Here is a 14,098-nt window from a genome sequence, read left to right as displayed (position 1 = left end):
CTCAGTGCCTTCACCACAAATTCACTGCTCCTGGCGGCCATCTTTTTTCCATTGTTGTTGCTGTTGTTGTTGTTGTTGGAAAGGACAGAGAAACTGAGAGAGGGAAATTGAGAAAGAGGGAGAGAAAGATAGACACCTGCAGACCTGACCCCCATGAGCTAGTTTCTGACAACACACACACACACACACACACACACACACACACACACACACATTTGCAGAACCCTCTAGAACCTGGGCTCCATCACTCCACCAGAATACATTTTCCCTCGAGTATTCCAGACTTAAAAGGGACAGGAATGGCCTCCTCAGGCTTGGGTGTCTCAGAAGTCACCTCAGGACAGCAAATCACAATCTCACCCTTCAGGGGCCCCATCCTCAGAGGGGACCCCTGGGACTATTTCTGGAACCTCCTGCAAATATGGATCAACTGACCAATGTCTATGTCCAGTGGAGAAGTAAATACGAAAGCCAGAACTCCTACCTTTTTTGTTCCATAGCCCCAGGAGGGGAAAATGTTAGGAGATGACAACCAGTGGGTTCTGAACCCCAATTCCACCGGGACCTGGAACATAAGTCACCAGGAATCTTTGTTTTTATACCATCACTGAAAAGGAAGAGAATCTGAAAAACACCAGAGGATGTCAGGTACTGTTTCTCTTATCTAAGAAGTAAAATGAAAAAGAAATGACATTCAGAAGTAGTAGCTATAGGTGACTTAGAAAGGAAGTGAAGGCAGGGCTGCAGAAGTGAATAAAAATGGGCTATCTATTCAACCCATATCTATGACCTTGGGAGAAAATATAGCAGTTTCCACTGGAGGAGGGTGGGGGCACACTCTGGTAGTAGGAATGATGTGGAATTATACCCCTGTTATAATTTTGTAAATCATTAATAAAGTGTTTTTAAAAAACTAATCAAAATATATAAAGAGTTCACTAAACAACAGAAAATAACCCCATTAAAAAATGAGACAAAGAAATGTCACTGAGGAAGAGATCTAGAAGGACAACAGGCATATAAGAAAGTACTCAAAGTCACTGATGTACCAGAGAAATGCAAATAAAGACAACAATGATATACAACTTTATACCCATAAGAACACCATCCATTAAAAAGGAGAGTAACAACAAATGTTGGTGAGGATGTAGAGGAAGAAGGACCTAGTGGGAATGCAAATTGGTCCAAACTTTGTGGAAAACAATCTGGAGATTTCTCAGAACACTAGAAATGGGCCTACCCTATGACCCAGGAATAGTTCTCTCCTGGTGATTTACCCAAAGGAAACAAAACCACTATTGAAGAGATCTGTATACACCTATGTTCATAGCACTACAATTCATAATAGCCAAAACTTGGAAGCAACACAGATGTCCAACAATAGATAAGTGGATAAGAAAGTAGTTCTCTATATACAGTGGAGTACTACTCAGCTGTTAAAATTGATGAAGTCCTCTCCTTTACCTCATCTTTAGTAGAACTTGAAGGCATTGTGTTAAGTGATAAGCCAAAAAGGGAAGGACAAATAGCAAATCATCTCACTTACAGGTGGAACTTAAGAAATAAGGACAGAAAGGGAAAACAGTGAAACTTGGACTGGGTGGAGTGTATTGCACCAAAGCAAAGGACTCTGGGAAAGGAGAGGGTGAAGAGAAGCATGGGGTCCTGTTGCGTGATGATGAAAAAGGACCTAAGGTGTGGGTGAGAGTGTTCTACAGAGAGCTTAATTTTTATTATTATATTTATTTATTGGATAGAGATAGCCAGAAATAGGGAATGGAGGGAGAGCAAGAGAAAGAGAGACACCAGCAGCACTGCTTCACCACTCGCAAAGCTTTCCTCCTGCAAGTGGAGACTGGGGGCTCAAACCGGAGTCTTTGAACTTTGTAATGTGTGCTCATCAAGCAGGTGCACCACCACCCAGCCCCTGTGGAGAACTTTCACAGAGAGATGAGAGATTGTACTCGTGTCAATAACTGAATTATATAAGCTCCAATAAAAGTGATTAAAATGCACCCCTGGGTCCATACTCCCAGAGGGATAAAGAATAGGAAAGCTAGTCGAACAATAGTGCACTGGGTTAAGCGCAGGTAGTGGCGCAAAGCACAAGGACCAGCGTAAGGATCCCGGTTCGAGCCCCCGGCTCCCCATCTGCAGGGGAGTCGCTTCACAGGCAGTGAAGCAGGTCTGCAGGTGTCTTATCTTTCTCTCCCCCTCTCTGTCTTCCCCTCGTCTCTCCATTTCTATCCTATCCAACAAAGACATCGATAACAACAATAATAACTATAACAATAAAATGAGCAACAAAAGAGAGTAAATAAATATTTTTTTAAAAAAAAAGAATAGAAAAGCTATTGGGAGGGGATAGGATACGGGGTTCTGGTGGTGGGGATTGTGTGGAGTTATACCCCTCATCCTATAATTTCTGTCAGTGTTTCCTTTTTATAAATAAAATTAGAAAAAAATGATTAAAAAAGAAATTTTCCAACGTACCCTGTAGAGCATACACATTACTGTGTATGAGAACCCAGGCTCAACCCTCAGTTCCCATTTGCAGTGGGGAAGTTTTGAGCTGTGAAGCAGTGCATCGGCGTGTGTGTCTGTCTCTCTCTCCCCCTCTCTCCCTTCCTTCTTTCTCCCTCTCCCCCTCCTTTATTCTCTATCAGAAGGAAAGAAAAAGGAAAAAAAAAAGGCAGGAGGGAACAGGAATAGTAGAGTTATGCATGAACCCCAGAAATAACCCTGGTAGCAAAAGAAAGAAAGAAAGAAAGAAAGAAAGAAAGAAAGAAAGAAAGAAAGGAAAGAAAGAAATTACTGAAACCTTTTCTGATGCATTTGTGATTACTACCTTGGGTCAGCTTTCAGTAAACCACTCATTGACTGGCAAAATGGCTCGCTTGGATTATCTGCTGCATTGCCATGTGTGTGGTCCAGGCTCAAGCTTGAACCCCACTGCACTGAAGGAAGCTCAGTCTCTGTCTTTCTCCCTCTCCCCCTTCCTCTCTTACTCTTCACTTCTGCCTCTCTATCTCTATCAAATAAACAAAAAGCCACTCAGTGTAAAGCAGATATCTAAAGTATATTCACACCTGTGATCTCTCCCTTGAAAAAACAGACTATCTGGCCAAGGAATAGAGTGTCCAGAAATGTACCCAAGGGAAATTTTGATGAAGATGTGGAAAATGAGAGGAGGAGAGTCCTGGCACTACTTTCTAAACTGAAGAAGCCCCCTCTGCTTGTTAAAGAACTTAAAAAGGTAAAGTCATTCGGTGACGAACATTGCTCGAAGTTTTCACACCCTGTCCCTCCCAAGGACTTATTGGCAGTTCTTCCTAATATCAAGTAGTCATTGGCAATACTCCCTAAATGTCATAGACAGGTTCTTGGAAACTTAACTCTTTTTTTTAAGATTTTATTTATTTATTTATTTATGAGTAAGATAGGGGAGAGAGAGAGAAAGAACCAGACATCACTCTGGTACATGTGCTGCGGGGGATTGAACTCAGGACCTCATGCTTGAGAGTCTAGTGCCGTAGCCACTGCGCCACCTCCTGGACCACAAGGAAACTGTTAACTCTTAAGCATAGAGGATAACTAAAACAGTCCCTAGGATGATGTCCTTGGCCTACCGTTCAGTGCTGATCAGGACTTTGGTTTCTCATCAACATTCTAACAAAATGATGTTGCCTGAGAAGACATTATTTGAGGACCTGCTATGTTACTAATTAAATGGATTTTATGGGGGTGTCTATTTTCAGATAAATAAATAAATAAACAAACAAAGTTTTTGTGAAACTGTGCACAGGTGGTTGCCCACAGTGCATTTGTGGTGGTAATGAGCACATTCTGGTTTTCCCCCTCAGGTTTATTTTAAGTGTCCAATTGTCATGGCTGTAAGAGATATCTCCCTCGTAGTCAAAAAGTCTGAGTGCTTTGGATTACTTGGATTTAATGGAGCTGGAAAAACTACAATATTCAAAATGTTGACTGGAGATTATCCCACAACCTCTGGAGTTGTGTTAATTGATGGCATCAACATCACTAAAAATTTTGCCAAGGTATTTCTCTGTTCCTAGTCACTGAGTCAGTGCCCTGAGGGAGGAATAACCTGCAAGTGGATTAGGGTCATGGGCTGCAAACTTGAGGCATTGGTGTAACGTATTGTTTTTGCAAAAGAAACAGATTCCAAAGACAGCAGTGATCATAGTTTATTAGCTTGGGGAAAGGCAAATGTTTTTTCTGGCTAAAACAAAGTTTGAGTGTATGTAAATGAGCCAGATGGGAACAACTGTTTCACTTACCTTGCTGTGGTTAATTGTGCTGTGGTGGATGAAAACTAAACTTTGGGTGGGAATCACAATTCTTTATGTATAGATGTCAAATTATAATACTATACATCTGAAAATTTTTCATCTTTATAGTAAGGCCCAGGCCCCAGTGGGTGAACTATCTCCCGGCTCCCATCCAATCAATGTTACTTTAATATAAAATATTGAGGGAGTCGGCAGTAGTGCAGTGGTTTGAGTGCATGTGGCACAAAGCGCAAGGACCGGCATAAGGATCCAGGTTCGAGCCCCCGGCTCCCCACCTGCAGGGGGTCGATTCACAAGTGGTGAAACAGGTCTGCAGGTGTCTTTCTCTCCCCCTCTCTGTCTTCTCCTCCTCTCTCCATTTCTCTCTGACCTATCCAACAACAACAGTAATAACTACAACAAGGGCAACAAAAGGGAATAAGTAAATAAATTTTTTTCAAATAATAAGATAAGGGAGTCGGCAGTAGCGCAGCAGGTTAAGGGCAGGTGGCACAAAGCGCAAGGACTGGCATAAGGATTCCGGTTCAAGCCCCCGGCTCCCCACCTGCAGGGGAGTCGCTTCACAGGCGGTGAAGCAGGTCTGCAGGTGTCCGTCTTTCTTTCCCCTTCTCTGTCTTCCCCTCCTCTCTCCATTTCTCTCTGTCCTGTCCAACAATGGCGACATCGGTAACAACAGTAATAACTACAACAGTAAGACAACAAGGGCAACAAAAGAGAAAATAAATATTTAAAATAATAATAATAACAAAATAAAATATTGAAAAAATGGTAACCATTTTTGTGCATATACAATCAAATATAAAGATCTACTTTCTTTTTACTGTGTAGAAGTTAGTATATTATACTCAATACTCAGAACTTTGTCAGGTGTGGGAGGGGGGCTGTATAGCTTAGTAGTCCTACCAAAAAATACTTCTTCCTGAGGCTCCAATGTCCCAGTTTCAATTACCCTCACCACCATAAATATCACCTAAACTTTCAGATGCCATTGTAATATTAATAGGTATTGTGTAAATATGGTTAAATTTTCTCTGATAAAATAAACCAAACATTGTCAGATTTCTTTCCACATGTGGTTATGTAGATATGCACTAGCCAGCAATGTTTGGGAATGCCTGTTTCACTGGACTGATATAACTCAGAATGCAATCAGTCTTTTGTACTTTTGTCAACCTGATATTTGTGAGTGGCATTTCAGGATAGTTCTTATTTTTCTTCAGTTATGAGAGGATATGTAACTCTTGAATGAAAAGTGTATAAACTTAAGACACACAGCAAGCAGGTAGCGTAAAATGATTACTGTATTCAAACTTGAAAAAGATCAACATATTTTCCCATACTTAACCACTTGCAAGTGAGGAGAGCTCCTGAAACCCGTTCTCCTAGCACATTTCCAGCGCACAGTGCAGTATTAATGGCTGTAGTCATTCTGTTGGACCCTTTGTCCCCTAACATAGCTATCCTACATAACTGCACTTTGGCATCCTTTGACCACCAACTCCCTACTTCCCAACTCTCCATAGCCGCCATTCAAGCCTCTGCTTCTGTGTACCCAGCGTTTGTAGTTGGCACATAAAGGTGAGATTATGGGAATCGGGTGGTAGCACAGCGGGTTAAGCAAACGTGGCGCAAAGTGGAAGGGCCAGCGTAAAGGATCCTGGTTTGAGCCCCTGGCTCCCCACCTGCAAGAAGTCGCTTCACAAGCGGTGGAGCTGTCTGCAGGTGTCTTTCTCTCCTCCTCTCTGTCTTCCCCTCCTCTCTCCATTTCTCTGTCCTATCCAACAACAACAACAGCTATGACAACAATAACAACTACAACAAGCACAGCAACAAGGGCAGCAAAATGAGAAAAATAGACTCCAGGAGCAGTGGATTCGTAGTGCAGGCACCGAGCCCCAGCAATAACCCTGGAAGCAAAAAAAAAAAAAAAAAAAAAGTGAGATTATAACTTTCTTGTACTCTTGGTGGAGTGTTCAAAAAAAAAATCCTTGTCCTAGCCAATGTCAAGGAGTATTTTTCTTTCTTTTCTTTTTTTATTTATTTTCCCTTTTGTTGCCCTTGTTGTTTTATTATTGTTGTAGTTATTGTTGATGGTGTAGTATTATTGATGTTGTTGTTGGATAGGACAGAGCGAAATGGAGAGAGATGGGAAAGACGGGGAGAGAAAGACAGACACCTGCAGACCTGCCTCACCACCTGTGAAGTGACTCCTCTGCAGGTGGGGAGCTGGGGGCTCGAACCAGGATCCTTCCGCTGGTCCTTGCACTTTGTGCCACTTGTGCTTAACCCGATGTGCTACCGCCCAACTCTCAAGGAGTATTTTTCATATGTATTCTTTTAGAGTATTTACAGTTTCAGTTCTTACTGTTAAGTCTTCATTTTGCGTTGGTCATTGCGCATTACATATGGTTTATGGATCTGATTTTTTATATATATTTTATTGAAATATTTACTTATTTATTTTAATTAAAGAGAAAGATGGAAAGAGAGACAAGAGCACTGCTCAGCTCTGGCCTCGGTGCTTGGGTTCAAACGTGGGACCTCAAAGCCTCAGGCATGAAAGTCTTTTTGCCTCCTCAGGCCCAGTTTAGTTCTTTTGTATGTGAATATCCAGGGTTTTTTTTAAATAGAATTCATTGATGAGAATATCCCCACTGTGAATTCTTAATGTGCTTTTCAAAAGTTATTAACAATGTCTGCAAGGTTTTACTTCTGGGTTCTATGTTCTATTCCACTGGCCTGTGTGTTTGTTGCTATGTGATACTAATGTCATGCTTTTTTGCCAGCAGGGTCTTGGGCAGCTTTGCACCTATGCGACTCCACCACTCACTGTGGCCTCTTTTTTAAGATAAAGAGTGTAAGGCAGGGGATAGGGAGACAAGAAAGAAAGCCCTGCTTCATACTCATGAGGCTTTCCCATGGAGAAGCTCCCATGTAGTGCCTGGTAGCTCAAACCTGGGTCCTCGCACCGGGTCAGGTGTACACACTGCTGTGTAAACCTTCTCCCACCCCTCCCCACTGTCCTAGTTTGTTGGGGTTTTTTTTATAAAGATTTTATTTATTTATGAGAAAGATAGGAGAGAGAATGAACCAGACATCACTCTGGTACATGTGCTGTCAGGGATCGAACTCAGGACCTCATGCTTGAGAGTCCAAAGCTTTATCACTGTGCCATCTCCCAGACTACCACTGCTCTAGTTTTATTAGTATTAACTGTATAACAGAATTTGAAGTTAGAAAGTGTGATGCCTCTGTCATTGTTCCTTTCTCAGGATTGCAATGACAATTGGGGTATTTTGTAGTTCCACATAAATTTTAGGGTTTCTGGGGAGGGGAGGAGCCATTTAGAATGTTAATATGGATTGTGTTGAGTCTGTTTATAATTTCAAGTAATATAGACTTTTTAAATTTCTTTATTGGGGGATTAATGGTTTACAGTCGACAGTAAAATACAATAGTTTGAATATGCGTAGAATTTTCTAGTTTTCCACATAACAATTCAACCCCCAGTGGGTCCTCCTCTGCCATCTTGCTCCAGGACCTAAGCCCTCCCCCACACTCCAGCACACACACCAATAGTATAGACTTGTCAACAGTGTTAATTCTTCCAGCCTATGGATTTGAGATACTCTAATTGTCTTTGATTACTTTTATCTATAAGTTTATCCTTTATTTTTCACCGTACAAACTTTTCATTCTTTGGTTAAATTTATTCCTGAAGGGGCCGTCAGGTGGTTCACTCGGTAGCATGCATAGGTCACCACGATGAAGGACCCACATGCAAGCCCTGACCCCCACCTGCAGGGGCTCAAACCCGGATCTTTGCGTGGGTCCTTGCACTTAGTACTGTGTGTGTTTAACCAGGTGCACCACCACCCAGCCCCTTTATTTTATTGATTGATTGATTGATTGATTGCCTTCGGGGTATTGCTGGGGCTCAGTGCCTGCACCATGAATCCTCTACTCCTGGAGGCTATTTTTCCCCTTTTGTTGCCCTTGTTGGCTTTTATTGTTGTTGTAGTTATTATTATTGATGTTATTGATGTTGTCATTGTTGGATAGAACAGAGAGAAATGGAGAGAGGAGGGGAAGACAGAGAGGGGGAGAGAAAGGTAGACACCAACAGACCTGTTTCACCGCCTTTGAAGCGACTCCCCTGCAGGTGGGGAGCCAAGGGCTTGAACTTGCTGGTCCTTGCGCTTTGTGCCATGTGCGCTTAACCCGATGCGCTACCGCAGACCCCCCAGCTTTCCTGTTCTTTAACCCTCTGGGAGCATGGACCCAGGGTCATTATGGGGTACAGAAGGTGGAAGGTCTGGCTTCTATAATTGCTTCCCCACTGAACATAGGCGTTGACAGGTCGATCCATACTGCCAGCCTGTCTCTTTGCTCAGTGGGGCAGAGCTCTGGGGAAGCGGGGCTCTAGGACATATTGGTGGGGTCATCTGCCCAAGTCTGGTTGGCAGCATGTTATCATCTGGAACCTGGCGACTGAAAAAAGAGTTAACCATATAAAGCCAAACAAATTGTTGATTAATCATAAACCAAAAAAAATCATTCGTAAAGGCTGGAGTATTACAGATGAAGATTTAGGGTCTCTGTTTTGATGATAGCTAGTAGGCCTATTTTAGTTATCATCTTTTTTTTTTTCAATTTCACAGTAGTATTCTTTTGAATATACATCCCATAACTTCTTTACCCAGTCAACTGTCGATGGGCACTCAATAGCTATTGTAAATAGTGCAGTTATGAGCACGGGGTGTATATGTCCCTTCACTTACTGTTTTTATGCTTTTCTTGAGGCATTCTTTTCCCCTGTTAAATGTTTGACCTTCCCCAAATGGTAAGTATACAGCTTCATGTAACCAAAATCTATCTCACCTATGTATTAGTGCACAGGAGATATGGAGGGAAATTCCAGTTAGGGATGTTAGTACTCGATTGTCCTATAATGGGTTCCGGCTTTAGAGACTCTGGGTGGGAAAGATTCAGTTGCCAGGAGACAGCTCACCTAGCACAGCACACACTTCACTATGGGAACTTGACGCAGGGCCAGGTCTCAACCAGCACATGGGAGCACCATGCGACAGGGAAGCTTCAAAGTGGTGGGGTGCTGTGTGGTGTCTCTTCTTCTTTGGCTTTCTCTTCCTCTCTGTCTCTCACCCTGTATCTAAAGAAGAAGAAAAAAAAAAGAAATAGAAAAAGAATCTGGGGCTGGGAGATAGCATAATGGTTATGGAAAAAGACTTTCATGCCTGAGGCACCAAAGGTTCCAGATTCAATCCCAGGGCCAGGTTGTGGCGCACCTGGTTAAGTGCTCACATCACAGGTTCAATCCCCAGCACCATCATAAGCCAAAGCTGAATGGTGCTCTGATAAAATTAAAAAATTGTAGTATTGGGGGCCAGGCAGTAGTGCACTGGGTAAGCTCACATAGGGCAAAGCACAACGACTGGTTCAAGGATCCTGCCCAGTTCAAGCCCCCGGCTCCCCACATACAGCGGAGTCGCTTCTCAAGTGGTGAAGCAGGTCTGCAGGTGTCTATCTTTCTCTCCCCCTCTCTGTCTTTCCCGCCTCTATCCATTTCTTTCTGTCCTACCCAACAATAACAATAACCGCAACAACAATGGAAAAAGGATGGGGGGTGGGTGGTGGTTCACCTGGTTGAGTACACATGTTACAATGCATAAGGACCCAGGTTCAAGCCCCCTGTCCCCACCTGCAGGGGGAAAGCTTCATGAATGGTGAAGCAGGGCTGCAGGTATCTCTCTCTCCCTGTCTCTCCCCCCTTCCTCTCAATATCTGGCTGTATCTTTCCAGTAAATAAATAAAAATAATTTAAAAATTTAAAAAGAAAAAGTATGGCCACCAGGAGCAGTGGGTTCATAATGGAGGTACTGAGCCCCAGCGATAACCCTGGTGGCAAAAGAAAAAAAGGGGGAAGCCAGGTAACACAGCAGGTTAAGTGCACATAGTGCGAAGCGCAAGGACCTGTGCAAGGATCCCAGTTCAAGCCCCTGGGTCCCCACCTGCAGGGGGGTCACTTCACAGGTGGTGAAGCAGATCTGCAGGTGTCTGTCTTTCTCTCCCCCTGTCTGTCTTCCCGTCCTCTCTCGATTTCTCTCTGTCCTATCCACGACAGCAATAACAACAACAATAATAATAACAACAACGATAAAAAGGGAAAAATTAGCCTCTAGAAGCAGTGGATTCAAACTGCAGGCACTGAGCCCCAGCAATAACCCCGGAGGCAAAAAAATAAAAATAATAAAATTATTTTTATATATGTGTGTGTGTATATATATATATTTTTTTTTTTTCTAAAAGCAATGTAGCAGTATAGGTGCAAAGTCTCAGCAGAGGTCTGGTGGCAAAAACAGACAAACCAAAATGCAACTCATAGTGCAGGCTCTATGGTAGCAAGCTATTTTAGTAACCTGGACTGGAAACGGCAGTTTTTTCCTCATCTGTCTGAACTGTCTTGTTCACTGGACTAGTTAGTTGACTCAGGACGGTTGCTTATGATTGCTCTTTTGATTCAGGTTAGGTCAAGAATTGGCTACTGTCCTGAAATTGACCATATCCTGATGAACCACATGACAGGTCAAGAATCACTGATGATGTATGCCAGGTTGCGTGGGGTCCCTGAGCCCCACCTTTACAAGTATGTGAACACCTTTCTCTATATGTTGCATCTGGAATCCCATGCTAACAAGTTTGTCTCCAGATATAGGTAAGATATTATTCTATTGCAATTACTCACCACCTTTATATATTTCAACCTTTTTTTTTTAATTTTTTATTTAAGAAAGGATTAGTGAACAAAAGCATAAGGTAGAAGGGGTACAACTCCACACAATTCTCAACACCCAATCCCCATAACCCACCCCCTCCCATGGTAGCTTTCCCATTCTCTAGCCCTCTGGGAGCATGGACCCAGGGTCGTTGAGGGTTGCAGAAGGTAGAAGGTCTGGCTTCTGTAATTGCTTCCCCGCTGAACATGGGCGTTGACTGGTCGGTCCATACCCCCAGTCTGCCTCTCTCTTTCCCTAGTAGGGTGTGACTCTGGGGAAGCTGAGTTCCAGGACACATTGGTGGGGTCTTCAATCCAGGGAAGCCTAGCCAGCATCCTGGTGGCATCTGGAACCTGGTGATTGAAAAGAGAGTTAACATATGAAGCCAAACAATTTGTTGAGCAATCATGGATCCCAAGCTTGGAATAGTGGAGAGGAAGTGTTAGGGAGGTACTCACTGCAAACTCTAGTGTAGTCCTGCTTTCAGGTATATATTTTGCAGTAGCTTATGGATACGTGTGCACATAAGCTCTCTCTCACAGAAACTGGTGTATATCTAGGTTATGGGACTTTGTTGGAAAGTGAACTACCTGAGATGAAATTAGAGTGTACTATTAAAGGAAAGGTCTCACCCGAGTAATGAAGCTGAAGGGTTGTCATTCCACACGTGAAGTCTCTGGATACATTCTGAGGTGAAGCATGTTGAGGTAGCAATCGTTGCTTTGGTAAGGTTGTGATCGGCAGATGCAATGTTATTTGGTTTGGATTGGGAGATGCATACGGGAAAGTGGGCCCTATCCAAGGGTTCCAGGACTAGGGGAAGTAGGGGCTCTATAGTGAAGATGTGAGGTTCCTGCTGTCTTAGGGTTCAAAAAGACAATCAATAGTTAATATTATCATCACATTATTTGTTAATTGGGTTAACTTTGAAAAGTCCCTTTGTTATGGTTTGCTGGACAGTACCCAGTATCTTGTATATAGCTGTGCTATTGGAAGCTTCTAATCTACTTGGTCTAGGCTTTTGAGAGAGTCCGCATATCAAATACATAGCCTATATATTAAAAAGATTCAGTTTGTCTTTTGAGAAACTTTGAGACATACAATTGATTTCCCCCTCTCATATTAATTAGCTACTGATTTATATATCTACATTTTGCTAGGAGTGTACATAAACACCATTCCCACCACCAAAGGACTGTGACCCATCCCTCTCGCCCACTCCCACCCCCCACTGGCCCAGGAAGCTACATGCCTACCCCTCACCACTGGGTTTTTACTTTGGTGCCCTACTTACAATTTGATCAGATCCTGCTTTTAGTTTCCCTTTCAGATCTTCTTAGTCAGCTTCTGTTGATGAGTGGGATCATCCCATACTCATCTTTATCTTTCTGACTTAGTTCACTTAACATAATTCCTTCTAGCTCTGTCCAAGATGGGTCAGAGAAGGTGGGTTCATTGTTCTTGATAGCTGCATAGTATTCCATTGTGTATATATACCACAGCTTTCTCAGCCACTCATCTGGTGTTGGGCACCTGGGTTGCTTCCAGGTTTTAGCTATTATGAATTGTGCTGCTATGAACATAGGAGTACACACCTCTCAACCTTTTTTTTTTTTAAACCAAAGCAGCACTATTCAGCTCCGGCTTTTATAGTGGTTTGGGGGATTGAACCTGGGACTTTGGAGCCTCAGGCATGAGAGTCTGTTTGCATAACCATTATGCTATCTACCCTCTGCTCTTTATATATATTTCAGTGGTTTAAAATCAGCATCTGTGGGCAAAGAGATAGCTCACTAAGTAGGGCATGTGCCTTGCCATTCAATTTCCAGTCCCAGCACCACATAGGAGTATCGTAGCACCAGGGGTAGCTCTGGTGCTGTGGTGTTTCTCGTCTCTCTTTTTCTTTCTCACTCTGTCTCTGAATGAGAAACAATAAGATTCCAGAAACAGTAAGATTGTATGTGCAAGCCCTGGCTCAACAGAAATCAAAGAAATTCTTTAAAAGTAATAGATTTTTGAGAGTCAGGCAGTAGCGCAGTGGGTTAAGCACAGATGGTGCAAAGCACAAGGACCTGCCTAAGGATCCCAGTTCAAGCCCTCAGCTCCCCACCTGCAGGGTAGTCACTTCACAAACAGTGAAGCAGGTCTGCAGGTGTCTATCTTTCTCTTCCCCTCTCTTTCTTCCCCTCTTTCCATTTCTCCCTGTCCTACCCAACAAGGACAACATCAATACAACAATAATAACTACAACAATAAAACAAGGGCAACAAAAGGGAATAAATAAATATTTCTTTTTAAAAAAAAGTAATAGATTTTTAAATGAATGCCTGCAAACTCAGCCTGAACCCTCTCTCATACAGAGGTGTGGATTGAAAATTTCTAATATCTCCTCAGGCCTCAAGCTTCAGATATCAGGGGCAGGGCCTATTTTGCTATGTGAAGTTAATTCTTGGAAGATATGACTTCCTCTCCCTCTCTGTCTCTCACCCTGTAACTGGGGGGAAAAGAGTCTGAACAAAGAAACAGTACAAGCACAAAAGCCTGGTAACATAAACCAGCTAACAAAAAGACTTTTTTTTTTTTTTTGCCTCCAGGTTATCACTGGGGCTCAGTGCCAAACTACAAATCCACTACTCCTGGTAGCCAGTTTTTCCATGTTTATTTGATAGGACAGAGAAAAATTGAAAGGAGAGGGGAGATAGAGAGGGGGAGACAAAGATAACACCTGCAGACCTGCTTTACTGTGTGTGAGGTGACCCACTGCAGGTGAGGAGTCAGGAGCTCAAGCCAGGATCCTTGCGTGGGTCCTTGCATTTCGTGCTATGTGTGCTTAACCTGGTTTGCCACTGCCCAATCCCCAAAAAAAGGAGCGTTTTCCTCCCTATTGTTCTTTGGGTTTTGTTTTTTTTTAACCAGAGCACTTCTCAGCTCTGGCTCATGGTGGTGCGGGGCATTGAACCTGGGACTTGGCAGAGCCTCAGGCATAACAGA

General features: G+C 43.0%; 1 protein-coding gene across 2 annotated transcripts in view; it reads left to right on the top strand.

Moving 5' to 3' along the window:
• The window catches only part of LOC103107789 (phospholipid-transporting ATPase ABCA3-like), a 105,880-nt gene that overhangs the window by 85,784 nt on the left and 5,998 nt on the right, over positions 1 to 14,098 (top strand). For both annotated transcript variants that reach the window (XM_060172838.1, XM_060172837.1), the window contains exons 25-27: positions 3,116 to 3,256; positions 3,864 to 4,058; positions 10,856 to 11,046. In XM_060172838.1, coding sequence (XP_060028821.1) covers positions 3,116 to 3,256; positions 3,864 to 4,058; positions 10,856 to 11,046 — 527 coding nt within the window. The remainder of the gene's footprint in view (positions 1 to 3,115; positions 3,257 to 3,863; positions 4,059 to 10,855; positions 11,047 to 14,098) is intronic.

The sequence above is a fragment of the Erinaceus europaeus genome, chromosome 15, assembly GCF_950295315.1.
Source record: "Erinaceus europaeus chromosome 15, mEriEur2.1, whole genome shotgun sequence".
In the NCBI taxonomy this organism is placed as follows: Eukaryota; Metazoa; Chordata; class Mammalia; order Eulipotyphla; family Erinaceidae; genus Erinaceus; species Erinaceus europaeus.
The sequence above is the reverse complement of the archived record's forward strand: the minus strand, read 5'-3'. Positions and strand labels throughout refer to the sequence as shown.